Raw genomic sequence first — 19962 nt, forward strand, 5'->3', positions numbered from 1 at the left:
AAAGCATCTGAATGTGCCGGCTTAGTCTTAACTTCTGACACCATTCATGCAAGCAAAACTCAATTGCACAATTATTCACAAAGTGGGCCACACATTCATTTTCTAAAACTGAGCAAATATTTGTTGACTTTATTCTAACAGAATTGGCCCTATTATAGCTGTTAGAACCTCCAAACCAACATTAGATGCCTCCAGGGAACATGAAGTTTATAGGGGAAATAAAATGATCCTGATGTTCCCCCTTAAAATAAAAAGCTGTGGTATTGCCTAGTTTGATAAACATAGCCTAGTGGAGGATAAAATAAATGTCCAGAATAAAAAAATGCTTCCAATGTTAGAGAGGTGGATAAAATACAGTTTCTGTGGTGTAGGTTACATGCTCAGTTATGACTAGACCACATCATCGTAAGCTACTTCTCAAAGATGACCCAGCCAAATATTCACTCTGAATCAGGATCCCATATATTCTAAATTTCTCTAACTTATTTCATGATGAATTGGAACCTGCATATGTTCTCCATCCTGGGGCAGCCAGGGCTCTTCTAAAGCTAGTTGAGTCATGGTGGGAGCAAGTCTCAAAAAAAGTGTGTGCCAGGAGAGTGGCAAGGGCATTGCAGGGGTGGATCAGAGGGAAACTTATTCCAAACTTTGCTTAGCTCAGTCATGTGACCTAGTAACTCAGCAGAATTTATAATAGCCAAAAGAGTGCTGCAAGCCAAACACTATTCATTTGCTGTCCTTCATCCTAAGGTCCCAGGACAGGTTACAGCATTAAAACGCAGTATTAAAAACAAGTCAAAACAAATGTTTTGTTCTCCAACCCTCCCCGCACTCGGGCTGGCTCAGCCAGTATTAACCCTGCTCCTGAGCGGAGTTTGGAACCGAGGTAAATTACACTAGCATAATTTATCCCAGTGTAAATTATGCTGGCTTCCTAAAATTTGGATTGATTTTGTTATTCAGTGATGCTTGCATAGAAACAGTGTTTGATGGATTGCACCATATTCAGTCTGCAATGTTTGCCATCTTTTTTTAAAAAAAACTATTAAGTGATGTACTAAGTGATACACCATTTCTCCCCCACAATTTAAAAAGTATTTTTATACAGCTTTACAAGACGGAACAACGACAACCCCCCTCAAGGTGGTTTATAGGAAGGAGGTGGAGAATTCCATAAAAGAATTTAAAATATAGAGAACAATAAACTGAAATTAGTAGCATAAATAAAAATCCCCCCCCCAGGTGAGAACTGTAGTAATAAACAGTAAAAAAAAAGAAATTGTGGAAAGAGTTACAATTATGACTTTAAAGAGATACAAATCAACAAAGCCCTGTGTTTATACATTTCCCCCAGGAAGCAAAATAAATAAATAAATCCTTATGCACCTGAAAACAAAGGGTTTCTGAATGATACCATCTGCCATTCAACAAGCACACAAGTGTCTCTGGAATGAATGAAGGAAAAACATAGCAATGCAATAAAAATGGATCACATGACATTTGCTGCTCACTTTCTAGGGTAGGAGAATCAAGATCAGAAATGACTGAGCAATCTATAATGATCCAGTCCATATCTGTGTGGCAACTCCACCCTTCCTGGTTCAGTTTCAACAGTTCTTGGATAAATAGTGCTATCTTCTCAAAATAAGCTGGAAATATCAAAAATTGTCAAAACAGTCAATATGAATACGCAAAGGTTTCTAGCACCAAAAAAAAAGCAAACAAACCCTTGTTAACTGGAAATAATGTGTACTTCTGGAGGAAAACAAGTAATATCACCAAAGGGCTCTCAATTAGAAGCAGATTATAACAGGCTTTTGGAAAAGAGTAATGGCAACATTTGTAGCCACTGAGTGCAGGATTTAGCAAGCAGCCTCAGGATTGCAGACTTAATTGCAGTAATGGGCGTTATGACAGCCGGTTCCTAGAATGGCAGCAATAATCTAGAATAACCTCTATGGAAATTTCACACAATTTCATATTGCCTTAATATGCGCATAAGGACTAAACCTAGTTGAAAGGAACAGTTGTGTGGGCTGTTTTGGGAAGGATTAAATGCACCCTCTTAATTCTTCCCTTGCCATGTTGATCGCACCTGTATTGCAGGTGTAACCTTCTCTTCCTTCCTTCCAGGATCTAAGCTATAGAGACAATTACTGAGGCATCCTCAGGGACAATTTTTTTAAAAAAATATGCACATTTCTACTATCAATAACACTCTTGATTACAAGATCTGTTGCAGGTGTAACAGATCTGTAGCAAACGCAAATTATAATTATCCCTGCAAAAGCCTCAATAGTATACCATTCATCTTCTTTAGATACTAGCAGTAATGGAATAGGTATCATTGCAATCAGTGTCCAGATGGCATCATTCTCTCTATACCTTTCACACTGGATTTGTAGAGAGTGTTCTCTTTCTTCCTTAAGCAGCAGGTAAGGCGGTGGTCATAGACTAGAACATGGAAGGGAAAGCTACCAGTGTTTGTGTGCATAAATAAAATACACACTTGACAGTGTGCCCACACAAACAGGTGCAGAAAAATATTCTCACGCCTCTTTTCATTTCTAAATATTTAGTTAGCCTGAAGCAGGCTTTTAAGGTATAAAAATAAGATGGGTCTGAAATTCCACCGGTGTGAAGAGAAAGAAACTAGGAAGCCCTCCTAACAGCAGCAACAAAAATCACTGAGTATGTTCTCCTCCAAAATACTCCTTCCTTCTATGTCCTGAACCCCTGGGCCTACCTGTCCTCAAGTAGAAGAAGAAGAAGAAGAGTTTGGATTTGATATCCCGCCTTTCACTCCCTTTAAGGAGTCTCAAAGCGGCTAACATTCTCCTTTCCCTTCCTCCCCCACAACAAACACTCTGTGAGGTGAGTGGGGCTGAGAGACTTCAAAGAAGTGTGACTGGCCCAAGGTCACCCAGCAGCTGCATGTGGAGGAGCGGAGACGCGAACCCGGTTCCCCAGATTACAAGTCTACCGCTCTTAACCACTACACCACACTGGCTCAAGTCAGTATGTCGAGTCCGAAGTCCAAAGCCCGGGGGGTCAACCATACAAGCAAAGCCCAATGTCCGCAATCCAAAGGCCAGGAAATGCAGTCCAGGGTCAATCCAAGTAGGGAAGCCTGAAGTCTCCCACTCAGGAGATTGTCCAGAGTCAAATTCAAAGCACAGTCCTGCAGAGGCCCAGGAGCATCCAGGCCAAAGTCCATCAACAAGGGCAGTTGAGCAGACACAGCACCTCAGCTCTGCTTCCTTTTCATACTTTGCAGGCTGATTAAGCATCTGGGGTTGATGAGGCAGGTTACCCTCACCTCCTCCAAGCCTACTCCAGCTGAGAAAACACATCCCTCCTTCCAGAGCCAATGAGCCCCACCTGGCCAGCTAGGGAGCTGGGCTATGGGCCCTTGCTTGCCTCAGCCTCCTAGAGCACCACTCCTGCTGTTCACTATGCCTCAGAGGCCACCATGTTCATGGGGACAGGGGGCCCTCTGGCTCTGAGGACGGGTCCTGCCACTCTGGTTACTGTATACTGTCCTACATCCCCTCACCATCTGTCACCCTGTGAGTACTGCCTTCCCCATTCCCAGCTTGCCCTGGTGTGTCCCAGTCCTGGCTACCCCCCTCACCAGGATCCTCTTCCCCCTCACTGCCATCTTGCCAGTTCATGACATTCTAGAACTTAAAGGCCATGCATATTATAAAGCAGGAGATTCCCATGCAGACACAACCTTAGCTGGAAGGAAAGCTTCCAGCTAATTATCTGAACTGGGTTTAAGGCACAGAATGTGCATGGACATGCCGGCTTCTCAGAGATCAGAGTTGTCAGAATATCTTCAGTGTAGCTTCTGTGAAGGACGAGGAAACGGTTGGTTTAGCAGGGATTAACAGGTGGAAAGGACGGAAGTAGCCAGGGGACAGATCAACATGGGAGAGGTTCAGCATCGTCTACACTGGCTTGATCATGTCTACAGAATGGAAGATGGCAGGATCCTCTTCAAGGATGGGGATCTGGCTTCAAGTACCAGGCCTGTTGGCAGACCAACTCTGCATTACAAAGATGTCTGCAAACATGACATGAAGGTTGGCAACATCAACCCCACTGTGTAGAAATCCCTTGCAGATGACTGCAGTGCCTGGAGACAGTCAGGTCATGCATCCATAGCAGTGACCAGAGGAGGAATGGCCACTGGGAGGAGTGCAGAGAGGAGAAATGCCGTGGTGCATCTGCAGCAGGACAACCAGATGCCTTCATCTGCCCCGGCTGTAATGAAACATGTCTCTCTTGTATTGGTCTCTGCAGCCACAGCAGGTGCTGTAATCTTCCAAAGTTTGGCTTCACTGACAAAGGCACACTCCTCCATTGTCTCCTGACACAGACGGATGCCAATAACAATTCTAGGGGCAAGAGATGATGGCAATGATTTCCCCACCCTTCACCCTAAGGTCCATGGGTGGGATACAACAATTAAAAAAGAACCTTAAAAATACTATGGCACAGGGAAATGGCAGAGAAATGGGAAGCTGAAAGAAGGGGTGATATAAATATAAAAATATTTTAGAAGTTTGCCTGGCCAGATAGCCACTGAAATTCTGGAAACTTTGTGAAGGAATGGAATGCTATTCCTAAGTCTGCTCTAATAACTCATTTATTTAAAATGGGCAGAGGAAATAGGATAATGAGGCAAGGAGGAGATATTGAGAGAGGGAGCCATGGAACAGGGGCTTAATTTGGAGTGCAGGGTCATCAGTAAGCTAATGGCACACAGCTCTACCTCTCCATTCCATTGGAATCAGAAGAGGCTATGGAGGTGTTGGAGTCTGGCAGAAGTGATTGACTCGATGGGGTGAATATACTAAGGCTGAACCCTGAAAAGATGGAAGTGCTGGGGCGGGAAAATGAGGTTTGGCTATCCCATGTACTGATTTGCACTAACTAGCCAGTTCTTTGGATTCTAGTAGCCTGACATCTGTCTCCTGCCTTTTCCAAGGAGAGTTCTGAAAAGAAGGAACTTCACATTGCCTGCGTGCCTAAAACTGCCTTTGCAGCCACAAAGGGAATTAATAAAATTACAAATCAGTATTTATTTTCGCAGCAGAATATCCTGTAAATCCCCTCATTATTCAGCTTTCCCTTGCTCTTTAGAATGCAGAGGGGGCTTACTGAAGCCAAATGGATGAGTAGCGCTCTCTTTAGTCTTCCGGGGCTTCTGAGAAATTCTTTGCTCTCCTTTGGCTATTTGCACAGTTGGGCGGGCGGGCGGGCGGGCTGAAACTGAAACATTTTATAATCTGTTTGATGTGACACTTCAAGCTGTTTCGCACATCAGCGTAAATGTCATTGTGCTGCAGACCTCAGTATACATCGTAGGACACCAAGGAGCAGTATTGATATTCATGTTCATAACTAACATTTGCTGCAGCAACCGTTTGTATAGATACTGCAGGGAAATGTGTGAAGACTGGGCAGTATTTTCATAAGCCAATATAACAATATGACCTCCTTTGCAGTTGCCCGAATGGATAGCTTTCAGAAGGAAGTATTTCACTGTGAGGTTTACAGGATCAACTCTCACATACAATGGGGGAAGAAATTCAGTTTAGTTCACGTTTATGGGTGAACTTACATGAGTCACACTTTCTGAAACAATACAAAACTGAAACAGAGCCATCTTTTGAAAGTTGTGCCTCTCCAAATTTTGCAATGCAGTTCTCAAGCCAAGTAATGTGTTCAAATCTACATATACTAGGGTAAGGTGTGCGTATAAATGCATGCATTGGTGAAAATAACATACAAAAACTCATTCTATTTGGAGGGGGGGGAAACACTTTGCAAAAATGTGTATATGAGGAATTCCCACTAAAATGCTGATGAATTTTCATCAGGATATATATATATATATATATATATATATATATATTTCTAAAAAGTTGTACTCTGATGTAGAAATGTGGAGAACCAAATTTAAGATTGGGAAAGTGAGAAACTAAGAGATACCAAAATGGACGTACTTGCCCAGCCCTTCTCTCACAACATAGTGTATGCATTGCCAGTGCAGGAGCCTACCTTTCTTCACTTCACAAAGTTACTAGCAGAGCAATCCTATATTCAGGATTTGACAGAAGTCATGATTTGCCCCCAGAACTCAAGACATGACTCCAGCATAAAACATACACTGATAACACCAGCAGAACACTCCCCCCGCCCCGTGTAGCTGTTTTGTTGGTGAAGAGACACCAGCATTCTAGCCGATTCGTATGGGAGGGGGATTTTTAGATCTACCCTTTCTTACCATGCAGAGTGCCAGCCTGTATGATTTTACACATATTAAAAAGGAGTGTAAACCGACCTCTGGATCTGTGCATTTTAAGTTTAGTTATATTATTTCTAAGTGAATGTTGCATTCATACGCGAATTTAGACAACTAGCCACACAAGTTCTTTCAGATGGTCTTTAAATGAAATATCTCCATTTAAGGTGAGGGATGGGGAGTTTAAGCTGTGAAGATGAATTTTGGATTTAAAAATGGAAACAATTTGATGTGCAGCTGTGTGAAGCATGGAATATTTAGAGGCTGAGGTCTATTTCTTGATTTTTGTTTTCCTGTTGTGTATTTCCTAGGCATTTACTAAAATCCTAAAGTCTAGGATTCTCTGGGAAACCAGTAAATGAAGTGAAATTAACAGAAGCTTTGCCAGAAAATAGAAGACATATACTATATATGGACACAAACACATTTTCTATATTTAGTAAAATTCCTCTCTTCTTCTATTCCCAGGGGGTTATAACATAAATGATGTCATGTTTTACTGGACAAGGGGAAATGATTCCGTTAAAGGCTTAGAAACCCTTCGATTGGCGCAGTACACAGTAGAAGACCACTATACCTCTAGTTCTGAAGCTGTCTATGAAACAGGTAGGTAACTCTTCAAGAGTTCATTTACAGTCATAAAATCCTACTTACTTCTTGACCTTTCTGTCTTTCCAGTTGACTTCAATAAAGCTAGCTGGGAATGGTCTGAAGGCAGATGATGATGCTTACTTTCTTTCTCATATTCTATACCTTAAAAAAAAAGAAGAACCCAGAATGGCCAACGGCATATAAAACACAACAATTAACAGATGTCACAGCATTAAAACAGAATAAAAATATAATAGTAAAATACATGAAATAGTGAGATGTTGCTCCTGAAACTAAGCAGGTTTGGATCTGGCCAGTGTCTGGATGGTAGACTGGATGGGAATCCTTTATATGCCACCTTGAGTTTATTAAAGAAATTTAGGATGATGATGATGATGAATTTAAAAAACTTGGCTGTGCTGCTGGACCTTGACTGCTTGACTAAAAACCTTTATTGTATACCAAGTCGTCTGATTCCTATGCATGCCCACTCAGATGTCTTGCTGAGTTCAAGGTGGGAGGTGGGTTACTCCCAAGTAAATGTATACAGGATTACAGTCTCTGTTAGCAGAGAACATCTGTACAAAACTTTCAAACCAAGAAGAATACCCTCCCAAAAAACAAAAAAACCCCAAATCTATTAGAACAACCAGTAAAACTAATTGAAATAAATTAAGCACATTAAACAATAGAAGCTTGACTAAATAAACATGTCTTTAACGCTCATTTAAATGCTGAAATTGATGAGATTCGGCAGGCAGCTGATTCTATCCTCTGGGGGCCACCACCAAGAATATTCTCCCTGCAGGGGCCGCTACACTCTTAGATGATGGAACCATTAATAGGTTCTCTGAGCTGTATCTTCTGCAAATCCTGGTTCTCACAGTTGAAGGCTGTCAGGTCCCCCCCCCCCCCCCCCGATTGCATGCCTCAGTGTGATAAGAACAATCCGATGCACTGAATTATTATTATTATTTTCCTTCTGGATGCTGCACACATTTGCTGCACACAGAAGATAGAGCTTTTTTTACATACCATCCCAGCTATTACATTTGTGATTCACAACTCAATAATATGCTTCTGCATTTAAGTTTCAATCAATGTGCATTGTGCCATTTTTATTTTCTATTCTGGTTTCTGCTCAGATCATATAAATCTTTTGCCTTCCACTAAAGATTTTTATTTGAGAGCATCATTGACTAAGGAAACATCATGACTCAAAGTCCTAACTCACATTAAAACAGCAAATGCCTATAAATAGGTATAAAAATACAGATCTCCACTAGCAGACTTCATGTTCAGACAGGATCTTGCTTCTTACATAAGTGGCATCTGCTTGCTTTCCTCACTGCTTCTGCTGCTGGCTAGCCATCGTGCTCAAAGAAGGCTAATGATTCCATATTGCTGCTCTGCCCAGAGAGAAACCCGAACCTGTTTGCTCATCAGAAAATAAAATACATGTTCACTTCTGAATATTTCAGGAAGAGAATATGTAAACAACGCAAAGAAAAACAAAGTGCAGGCCATTGTTCTCATTTATATAGGATTATATTTTCTAACAATAAATGAAGTATAGCCAGGATTTTAATATCTCTATCTATCTATCTATCTATCTATCTATCTATCTATCTATCTATATCTATCATCTATCTATATGGCTGTGCAAATAATAACAATTCATTTCATTGTTTCCTTTGGTGGCTTGATTAATTTCCATGGCTTTTTTTCAGCCATTTTCTTCACTGTGTGCCTGATTGAGGGAGAGAGAGGGGAAGGTTTTATTTATTTATTTAAATCATTTCCCATTGATTTCAGTAGGCAAATCGTATTTCACATTTCACATTTGTTTTTTACAATCAGATGAAATTTGCAGAGTGGTAGTCCTTCCTTGAGCAGACATAGGCTCCAGAGGAGCAACTTGTACCTGCTTTGCTGTATCTCCAGGCTTTGGGGCAGTTTACAGGGGCATAGGAAGGGGGGGGTGCAGCCTGCCCCGGGTGTCATCCCTGAGGGGGTGACAAAATGGCACACCACGGGGAGCGGCACTTACTGTAGGCCTGGCCTACAGGGCGCCCAAGCCACATGTTTTTCCTGGGAGTTATGCGGTGCCCAAAATAGCAGCATGGGGCTTGCGTCTGCCAGGCGGACTCCGTGGGCAGCTCGCTGTGGCATTCCCCTGTGTCAGGGCTGAGTCAGTACATTCGAGTTCCCCGGATGTGGGAGAGGACTTCAGGGTAGAAGAAGAGGACGCTGTGCCTGAGGGGGAGGGAGCTGGAGGAGCTAGCAAAGGAAGGGCAGTGTCTTCAGAGGGAGAGAGACAGGAAGAGGCTGAAAGCGAGCCAACAGCTCCACAGGGACAGCAAGGGTTAGGTTCTGGATCAGAGACTGGCGAGAGATTTAGACGGCGCTGGACAAGAGGAGACTTGAAAGGCGGGGCGATAAATTCCCGCATTTTGTGAGGTGTTGGCGGCATAAGAAGAGGCCTCTACCGGTATCTGAACTGAGTGACTCTGGTGAATGATAATGAACTCTTGATGACCATTGTAAATGAAGACCATTAAAACACCAGAAGTCCCTGGAGAGGATTGTTTGTGAGGAGAGGTACATGCCGCCCTGGCACCCTGGGTGGATCGCCACGGCGCTCCTGGCAGCTTAGCCAAGTTGTGCTTAAGGAGGAGACCATCTCAGGTTTGGAAGACATGCTAAGCCAAACTTTGGGTTACCTGCCATGTTTCACTCACCTGAAAAGCATGGGGAAAAGCAAAGTGAATTCTGCCTCCTCTTTAGAGGCCAGCAGATTCACACATATGCACTAAACCATGGTTTGGCTTAGAGTTATGGGCAAACACTGTCAAGGAACTGCCATCAGCTCAGAGGTGAGAGGTGGAAGGGCAGTTGTGTTATAGGGAACCTCCGAAGATCTTGTGAAGAAGTTCCTCCTCTGGCGAGGAGAAAAGCCCCGCCTCCAGTGGGGAGGCGGTGCAGGGACCAGGAGATGCTAGGGAGAGCCTCAACACGGAGCCTGAGCAAAGTGGAGGGGAGGGAAGTACCCCTTTGCCAGCGCCCACTCTGCGCAGTAGGTTTCGGCGCAGAGAGGGGAGGAGAAGGATGGGAGTCATATGGCTGTTATGCTGGGGGAGGTACAAGGACTGGCCACTCCCAGATTCTGCTAGCGACTGAGCCAGAAATGAACTTGCGACGCTCTTCACTGTAAATATTTTGCACTAATAATAAAGCTGGAAAAGACAGGTCGGAGTCTTGCCTGTTTGCTCTCGAGCAACCACACCAACACCTGACAAACACTAAATAGAAATTATATATAAGTATGATGGGTGAACTAGTAAGTTGGTAATTGTGTGCTTTAAAAAACCGTGAAGCTTTAAAATAATGTGTTCTATGTGCTTCTTACCTTGTTTTCTTAATGCTGGTCATAATAATAAAGATTTGATCTGAAGCTTTAAAATATTATTTAAACTTGTACATGAAGAAGAAATTGCCAAGAAATCTAAATGACTTGTTGCATGTCTCTCTTTATTCACTACACAGGGCACTATCCAAAGTTAGTCTTCCATTTTGAGCTCAAGAGGAACATTCTGTATTTTATCCTTGAAACATATGTACCGTCCAGCTTGCTGGTTGTCCTCTCCTGGGTGTCATTCTGGATAAGCCAGTCTTCAGTGCCAGCCAGAATCTGCATAGGTGAGCTACAATCATAAAACACAGATGCACTGCCCACCCCCTGCCCAGGTCATGTTGTTTTAACATGGAGGAAGCTGCTGCATTTTTGTTCCTCCACCACCTATGTAATGCAGTAAGCCTTGCACCATGGGATCTATGTTCCAGCTCCTCTGTACATCAACCAGACAAGTCCTAGAAACTGGGCACGGCAGATGCAATGAGCCTAAGGAGCCTCATGTTACCCAGCCAGTGCTAGAATGAACTTCTAGAGTCACTCTGCAAGTGAAACAGTTGAAACATTGGTTCTGTTAGGCGTTTTATTCTTGGGTAAAAGTAACATGTGTGGAAGAGAGCTGAGGTGTGACTACTCTAACTCCACCACCACTGTTCCCACCACCCTCCATGAGCTGGAAGAAGAACCACTGCAGGGAGGAGCCTGCTGTCTTTGTGTAAGCTCCTCATGCCATTTAGAAACCTGAAAAAGCAAGGCTCTGCATCATTAGAATGCAAGAAGAACCTACCAGTGGCCCATTGAGTTCAACATCCTGTGGACAGCCTGCAACCTGGAGTCAAGAGCACTCACCCCTCCTGTGGTTTCCCTCAGCTGGTACTCAAACTCATACTGCCACTGTGTAGGCGTAGGTAAACCATAGCCATCAGGATCAACAGCCATCTATGCAGCCTTATCTTCCATGAATTTGTCTAATCCTCTTTTCAAGCCATCCAAGTTGGTGGCCATCACTGCCTATAACATGTGGGGGATATTACGCCAACTCATGGGGGGCTGTGGGGACAGTGTTGGGGGAAGGGAGAGCTTGCATGCACAGCCTCCCTCCCTCAGTGCAGGCTGATTTTACACAGAAGTAGACTGCCTGTGTGGGGCTATTGTGGTGCACGTATCTACTAGGCATTCTGCAATGCTCACTTCATGGGGATGCAGGACTTCAGTGTCCCTCTTCCGGCATTCAGTACAAGTGAGCTAGCCCTGTCCACTGGGTACCAATGCCCTAGCTATGGACCAACCTGGCCAAGTCCCCAAGCTGACACATGATCTGCATCAGTAAGAAGGTCACCTCATGGGCAGTGGAGGGTTCCCTTCCCCTTGGAGGGAGCCCTACATGTCCTTATGTACATAGCCCCCTTTCAAACTGGTAACGATCAGATGTGGCTCATGCAGAGGTGGGAAAGGTGGCAACAATAAAATATGGAAATAGACCGAGTTAGGTCTGTCTAAGAGCACCGACTCTTAATTCACATTGGCTCTCCAGGATCTGAGGGGGGGTGGGGAGAGATTTTACGGCCACCTGCTATCAAAGATTCTTCAACCAGAGAATTCAGGGCTTGAACTTGGGGCCTTCTACATGGAAAAACATGTGCTCACCAAGCCTGTCTACATGTTATGGTGGCTCATGTGAAAAGAAGTGTGGTATAGTGGTCAGTGTCAGACTAGGACTTCGGAGAGCAGGGTTCAATCCCCACTTGGCATGAAACTCATTGGGTGGCTTTGTATTCCCTTTCGCCACCAAAATTAATTCACAATGTTATACATCGTTTCTCCAAGACTAACTTAGAGAGTAATTCAGACATCTCTTAGCCTCACTTTTTACTTTTTCTTTTTACTCTGCTCCTTTTTGACCATGGTGCAGAACTTTACCGTAAACTTTATCCGAAGTATTATTAACACCTCAAAATATTCATACGTTAAACATTTTCTGCATTTTCTTCCAAATGAGGTGGGCTAAAATGAGATGACAGAAGACCTCACTGTCAAGTAAATATTGAGCAGCTTCTGCTCAGAGGCAGCAGGAGATGGTGTTGCTGCTAATCAGGCAAGATCACCTCTGATTTCTCGTTTTTGTTTCTGTAGGTGTTACAACTGTGCTCACCATGACAACTCTTATGATGGGAGCCAGGACATCACTTCCTAATGCTAATTGCTTCATCAAGGCAATTGATGTCTACCTGGGCATTTGCTTTAGTTTTATCTTTGGCGCATTACTGGAGTATGCAGTAGCTCACTTCTGCACCCTTAATCGATCTGGAATGAAGAAACTCACAAAGGTATTTGTTTTGTTTTAATTCCTCCATTTACTGATTTCCATAGCCTCTCTTCAAACGCTCCTGTCCATTGCTTCCTCTGCTATGAAAGCATATCATGATTCCAACTTTTAGCAGCTCTTTACAACATACATTCCCCGCCTGCTGTAGCATGACCAGGTTTCGCCTTGCTTCTGCTATTATTCACTGCAGATTGGTTCCCAATTTCTTTCCGGTCTCAATTCAAAGTGGTGACCATCACTTTGAAATCCTATATGGCTTGGACCCAGCACTTTTAAAAGAATGCTAGGTGAGATCACCATGGAAAGCTCTGCCCTGTAAACCATCAGCAGTTGGTGGGTATAAAGGACCATTTGCCTTTCAATGCTCAGAAAGACCTTGAAAGATTGTCTTTATTATTAATATTGTCTCATCCCCTGATCAGAGAGCTTTTTATGTGCTGCTGCTAATGATAGTTGATGTCTGGTATTAATTTGTGTTTTTGATTTATTGCTCATTATTGCATTGAGGCCCTTTCTGTGCCCCCAAAGCGGTGTAAAAATGCTGAAATAAATATATCCCCCATCATGGTCTTATTGTGACTATTGTGTGGTTCAGGAGCACAATGGTCTTGATCCACCATGAAACAGAATGACATGGTAGAACAGAGTGTGGTGGGACATCACATTTCTGAATGTTTCTTGATGTAAAAAAAAAAGGTTTTGTAGATGAAAACCAGCACAGCAGGGCTTAGACTCAGGTAGAATATCTCTCCCCAGTTTGTTAGTTTTTGTTTTGCTTTTTACTGGCAGGAAGCTCAGTGCAATGAAAACTGGCATCACCCCTCCTGAACTGCCGTGGTTCATTGTTTTGCACAGGTAGATCAGGTGTTGGCGACAGCAACCTCTGTGTTTGCCACATGGCACCTCCAGGTCTCCTGGTGAATCCTTTGGGGCTTTGTGGGGGATTCTTTTCTATGCGAACTAGCAGACATGGTAGACAAGTGTGTTTACAGGCACACGTCTGGTCTTACAGGTCTTTACTGAGAGAACTACAGTTGACAGGTAACATTGTTGATTGCCCTGTAAAGTTTGAATGGGCCCTGAGAGGTTTGAATATACACTGTTCTGCTACCAGTAAGGACTTTAGCACTGCTATGTGCCACCGCGCAATGTGAAATGCCATAGTGCCTTTATGTTGTGCTTCAGTCATCCAGAGCAAAAGAAGGTAGAAAGGAAAGAAAGAGAAACCTGTATTCAGTCCTACACGAATCCTCAAATGTTCCCAGGACCTGAACTGAGAAATATATTCTAGCTGCTAGCAATCCATTGGCCTGCACCGTCCAAAATCTTACAGCGGACAAAAAGAAGAATGGGAAAATGTTTGTAAGAAGTGTAGAGCCCTTACTGACAAGTCACATTCCCATACCTGATAAATGTTGTGGCGCTCTCTAGTAGGCAGTACAATATAGAAAACCATGAAAATGGATAACTTCCCACCAAAGCGACCTCTTTTCTCCATCCTGTGGACTGTTGGATTTGAACAAACACATCCATTAATAGAAGCAAGAAGCAGCAGCAGATGCCATTTCCAGTAGGTTTCAGCTGTTGTGGAGTTGCTTTCCATAGATCCTGCAACTGATTTTTATATCCTTTTATATTGCCATCTGCTTGCTATTCTCTCCTTAGGAGCAGGAACGGAGAGCAGAGTAAATAGCATTACTATTTAAAAATACGCTCCAAAGTTGAGCTGCCTTTTGATATGCAAGGTTGGTTTTCCTAATGTGAAACAGTTTAATTTCCCCCTTTCTCTCTCTCTCTTGGAGCCCCTCAGCAGTCCTTTAAATGTCCCCTGATACTCTAGATTTTGTATAGCAGATAGGTATTTGTCATTCTATTATAGATTCTCTTTCTTCTCTTCGCTAGGGCAATAGGATAAGTAAACTTGTGCTAGAAACGCGTCTTGTTAAGGTTCCTTAGAGAAGAGCGTATTCTAACATACAGACACTAAGCTGATAACTTGCCATGCCAGATGCTGGATTTCACACATGGTTTAGCTTCCTCTTAGGGAACATAAAGGAGCTAAAAGCAATCTGATAAAGCATCATCCACCTGCAAACAAGTTTCAGAAAACTGGAAAAGAAAAAAGAATGTGTGTTTAGCATCCTTTCCCGCTGCGCAATAAACCTGCTGCTTAATACAATTTTTTTTTTAAAAAAATCATTTCAGCATAAAAAACCCCAGATATCTCCAACTGAAAAAAAGCACTCTAAAAAAGAAAAACAGCCCAGGTAGATGTGTCCATAAAAGTTTATAGATGATCATCTGTACCATTTCCCTTACAATGAGTGATAAGGAGGTTGTTTCCCTTAGCATTTTGTATTTTTATTTTCTAAGTAATGGCGCCAGTGTCTAAGCAATGTAAACATTATTGTTTATGCCGTAATGGAAAGTCACAAGTGAAGCTGATCCATTTTAATGTTGAGAAGATTAGTGAATAAAATGCAGAATTAAATAGCCGAGGGCAGATCTGGCCAGATCCAAAACCTAGTTGCCATGACTAAGATGAGATTCCCAGAACATCAAAGGTCATTGTGGATGTGAATTGTTTCCTTCATGTTAAATACAAAGAAAAGACCCCCACCTTTTTTGGTAAAGCACATGTACATTTGCCTTTTTCATCAATGTGTATGGAGAAGTCCTTGTGGGGAAGGTTCAAACCCAGCTTATTTGTCCTTATCCACTCCACCACTGTGCCCAGAAAACCTGCTGAGCTGAAGTGTAATTTTTTCTCTTAAGAAGCCTAAGAAAACATTTAAACACACACAGTGGAATGTTGTCAGGGGACTGCCATCGGAACAGGGGAGGGAGACAGGGGGGCCATCCGAAACTCCTGAGGAGCAGTTCCTCTTCCAGCGGTGGGAAAAGCCACACCTCCAGTGAGGAAGAGAGGGAAGGGGCCAGCCAAGCGAAGAGAGGGCTCGAGGATGCTGCTAAGAGCCCCAGCATCTCGCCTCGCCAGTCTGGCCAGGAGGGAGGCACGCCACTTCCGTCCTGGAGTGCTGAAGTTCTTATGTTGGGGGAGAAGCCGGAAGGGGCCACTCCCAGATTCTGCAAGTGACTGAGACGGACATGAACTTGGTAGATCTGCGCTGTAAATAGTTTGTACAATAAAACCTGTAAAAGACAGGTTGGAGTCCTGCCTGGTTACTCACGAGCAGCCACCACCAGCATCTGACAAATGTGAATGGTTTTCATTTACTTTCCCCCACAATTATAATCTTTAAGCTTCAACTCCCAAAGAATCTAAAGAGTGAAGAAGGAAAAAATACATATGTAAGAGAATGAATCTGAAGATGACCTAGAAATCATTCTGCCCCAAAACAAATCATTCAGCTGGCAAATATGGGCACTAGTTTCAGGTGTAGTTCAGAGCTTGAATTCAGTGAACTTTATTAAACTGAACTAGTTTTGTTCCAAGCACTGGTATATCTGTAGCCCTTGATAAAATGGATTGTTGGCTGATATTTAAAGGATGTGTGTTATGGAACTGATGAACACGTGGTTTTGTCCAATTGTGATTCTTACCAGGAGGAGGATGACGAGGCTGAAGAGGAGATCAATGGAGTCCTGTCAGCAATTGCCAACAGTTGCAAGGCTGATAAGATTAACAAGGCTGATGCAGACAAGCTCACCAAAACCTCTAGAGGCAGAAAAGAGGAGAAAAGTAAACACAGCCGGTGTCACTCACCAATGGCAGTGATGAAGAGACTCTTCTGTATATTTGACTGCTTTCATGTTAAAAACCCATACCACATAGACAATTACGCCCGGCTTTCCTTCCCATTATCATTTATCATAATAAATGTTTTTTACTGGGTTTATTATTTGTATTTCTAAGCTTTTGAAAACCTCTCATGGAATAGTGTGGCAAGTGTAGCAAAGGTGCACAGAGTTATGTCAGGGAAAAGATTTTAATCTGCAGGGCATTACAATATCAGAAGAAGACGGTCATTTTATTGAGTAGTTTTTCTGTTGAGTTTCTGGTTAAATTACTGTCCACCTGTTAAGACTACTGTAGTATAAAAATCTATTGCTGATCATCTGTTAAATGACTGTATTTTTTAAATTGACCTCATTTTTAGCATGCATTTTCCTATTGTTCGTAACATTTACTGAATGGCACAACACTTTTTTTAACTACCTGTAAAGCTTTGTAAAATTGAAATTGGCATAACACTAGTGTGAGGCTGTGATGATTAATATGTTTGAAAATTAAAACAAGAAGGAAGTGTTATCCTGCCCCCATGCCACCTGGTTAGTTTCAATATCTTATTGCCTTTGGCATTGTCAAGAATGCATAGACTTTCAAGGATGTTATGTAACAAAGCTCTATCAGTGCCAATTAAATGTTTTCACAAAACAGTAAAAATCACTATGTTAAAGTTTGAACTTATGAATGCAACCAGCAGAATACGGAATTTCACACTAAATCCTTGTAGAAAACTACTCCAGGTTTCAAGAGACTTATTTTTAATGAATATTTGGAAGAATTCTGTGATGGCTTTTTTCGGAGAAGATACTAAAAATGGATGCCTTTCCTAGATGCAGTCTCCACAAGGCTTAAGCCTGCATCTTTTCTTTACTGGGATTTTAAGTCTGATGGTCTCAGTCCCCATGCTTGCAGGCCCAGTTCACATGTCAAAGTAAACAATAGTTAACAATTTACCATGGCTGTTTCCCCCTCCACATTAGCACCCAGAGGTAGCAAACCACAATCCCTGGCTCATTGTTATATTCAGCTTGGTGGTCACTGTTTGCTTTGCTCAAGGAAACCATGATAGGTAAGCCAAGAACAAGCCTTGGCTTATCATGATGGCCTGGAGCAACAAAACGAAACAAAACAAAAAACCACTAGGCCAAGACTCAGGACCACCATACCTGCCTCTGCATTCAAGACACCACCACCATTGTTCTCTGCGACCTTGAAATGCCCACCCAATCAAGTGGAAGAAAATATTAGAATAATTATTGGCACATTTGTTGGGCCCCTTCCTTTTATACACTATTGATGGAGGCAATTAACTGTTCTGTCTTCTTGGTTGGATGTGTGGGTGGCTTTAGATGGGAAAACCTCTCTATTTAGGACAACTCTGGAGGAAGGCTGCTATACAACCTGGCACGTCCCCCAAAACAATTTAGATGGAGCAGTTAACAAAGTAAACATTGTCACAATGTTGATAGGATTACTAAGAAACTGTTCTTTCTCTCTCTCTCTCATTCTCACTGTGTGAGTGCGCGCACACACACGTATATATTCAGACCATGGCATCTCTTGAACCAGAAATACTTTTCAACATTATTTTAAAAGACATACATTATCAGATCGAGTGATTTAAATTGCAATCCTGTATTCACTTATATGGGAATAAGTTCCATGGAATTCAACGAGACTTACTTACAAGTAGGTTTGAATAGGGTAGCAGTTTTACTGTGCAATGCCTTTATTGATTTTCAAGGGGTTCCCCCCACCTAATAATAAATATTTGCTTTTTAGATCACCAGTATGTCTTTGGACTACCAACTAAATTCATGCCCTGAAATGAAGAGGTCAAAAATGGGTGCTTTGGTGCATCCTATAATTTTAACTACCTATTATTTTAACTACCATTATATAATTAGTAGTAATAAAGTTTCAGGTAATTAATAGAATTTCACATATTGGCTTTCTATCCTCCTCCATGAAAGCCAATGGAGCCTGCTGGTACAGTGGTGCCTCGCAAGACAAAATTAATTTGTTCCGCGAATTTTTTTGTCTAGCGAATTTTTCGTCTTGCGAAGCACGAAATCCCATAGGAATGCATTGAAAATCAATTAATGCGTTCCTAAGGTCAAAAAAAGTCCAAACAAAGCCAAATTTGGTACAACAAGAGTTTATTAAGTGCTCTTTAAAGTCACACATACTGTAAAGAGCATTTCAAAATTCAAACCCAGAATTTTTTTAAAAAAACAGCAGAGTGGCCCAATGGTCACAGAAAATCATAAAAATGCAGAAAAAAACAAGCTTCCAGATTCTTGCAAACCCCTCCCCAACTGTTCCCCCAGCCACCTAGCACACAGAAATTCAAATCCAGAATTTTTTTAAAAAAACAGCAGAGTGGCCCAATGGTCACAAAAAATCATAAAAATGCAGGAAAAAAACACACAAGCTTCCAGATTCTTGCAAACCCCTCCCCAACACCAAGTCCTTGAATTCCAAACACCCCAACCCCAAATCCAAAACCCCCCAAAAAAGTTTTAAAAGCTTAACTTACCAAATGGCTGCAAAAGAAGTTTTGGAAAAGCTTCAAAAATCACCAAAGTCTTTAAAAAACTCAAAAAAGGCTACTATGTACACTGCGTTCTATGAGTTGCTCCTCGAAGTCAAGTCGCAACTGTATTAACGGTGTTAAGAAAAAGGAAACAAACTTGCAAGACGTTTTCGTCTTGCGAAGCAAGCCCATAGGGAAATTCGTCTTGCGAAGCAGCTCAAAAAACGGAAAACCCTTTCGTCTAGTGAGTTTTCCGTCTTGCGAGGCATTCGTCTTGCGGGGCACCACTGTAAAATGCTTATTTAACCCTAGCATCTGATTGACTCTGCTCCGCAAAATGCTATGATGTATTTGTTCACCTTTAAGTTTCCAGAAGACTTTGCTGCAACAGGCTTTAAAAATTGTTATTTTAAAAACTTATTATTATATGTATAAATCCACCTTTCCTGCCAGGAGCTCAAGGTGACATAACACTGGTTCTCAACCCTCCATTTTAGTCTTACAATAACCCTGTGAGATAGTATTGTCATCTTAATTCTGCTTGTGCATTTCCAATAACCTGCCTAAAGAAAATCCAGCACTGTTTTCTTACACACCTTACATTAGTGCAGTACATCACCTGAATTCTAAAAACTTGCAAGAGATCTTGTCAAACAGGGGTGTTAAAGGAATATATAGTTATAGCAGGTTTCCTGGAAAGACCTGTAAAAGAACAAGTTAATAATTTTAAATACTTGGGAGTTACTTTTCAGTCCACTCTGTTCCAATCACTTCATACTCAAAATATTACAGTGGATACACTGAATATTCTAGCTGTGTTATTGAGGTAACCGGGTTAATTATTAATATATTTTATGATAAGCTTAGCACATTGCTATCCCTAAAAAGGCCACATTTGTAGGATCAGCTTAACACCAGGAGACAATTCAAGCCATCTTGTGGGGTTTCCCATGAAGAATGTCTTGCTGTGAACAGCAGAAAATCTGCTTGGCTAATTAAACGGGTTGTTCCATGAATTAATTATTACAAT

At 42.1% G+C, this 19962-nt stretch overlaps 1 protein-coding gene across 2 annotated transcripts in view; it reads left to right on the forward strand.

Annotated features, from left to right (window-relative positions):
- Positions 1-17449, forward strand: part of LOC310763956 (gamma-aminobutyric acid receptor subunit pi-like) — a 42703-nt gene extending 25254 nt beyond the window's left edge. For both annotated transcript variants that reach the window (XM_083617026.1, XM_083617027.1), the window contains exons 7-10: positions 6785-6922; positions 10454-10606; positions 12453-12646; positions 16213-17449. In XM_083617026.1, the coding sequence (XP_083473152.1) occupies positions 6785-6922; positions 10454-10606; positions 12453-12646; positions 16213-16521 (794 nt within the window). In that variant the 3' untranslated portion in view covers positions 16522-17449. The remainder of the gene's footprint in view (positions 1-6784; positions 6923-10453; positions 10607-12452; positions 12647-16212) is intronic.
- The last annotated feature ends 2513 nt before the right edge of the window (positions 17450-19962 follow it).

The sequence above is a fragment of the Podarcis filfolensis genome, assembly GCF_964270895.1.
Source record: "Podarcis filfolensis genome assembly, chromosome: 5".
NCBI classification, from domain to species: Eukaryota; Metazoa; Chordata; class Lepidosauria; order Squamata; family Lacertidae; genus Podarcis; species Podarcis filfolensis.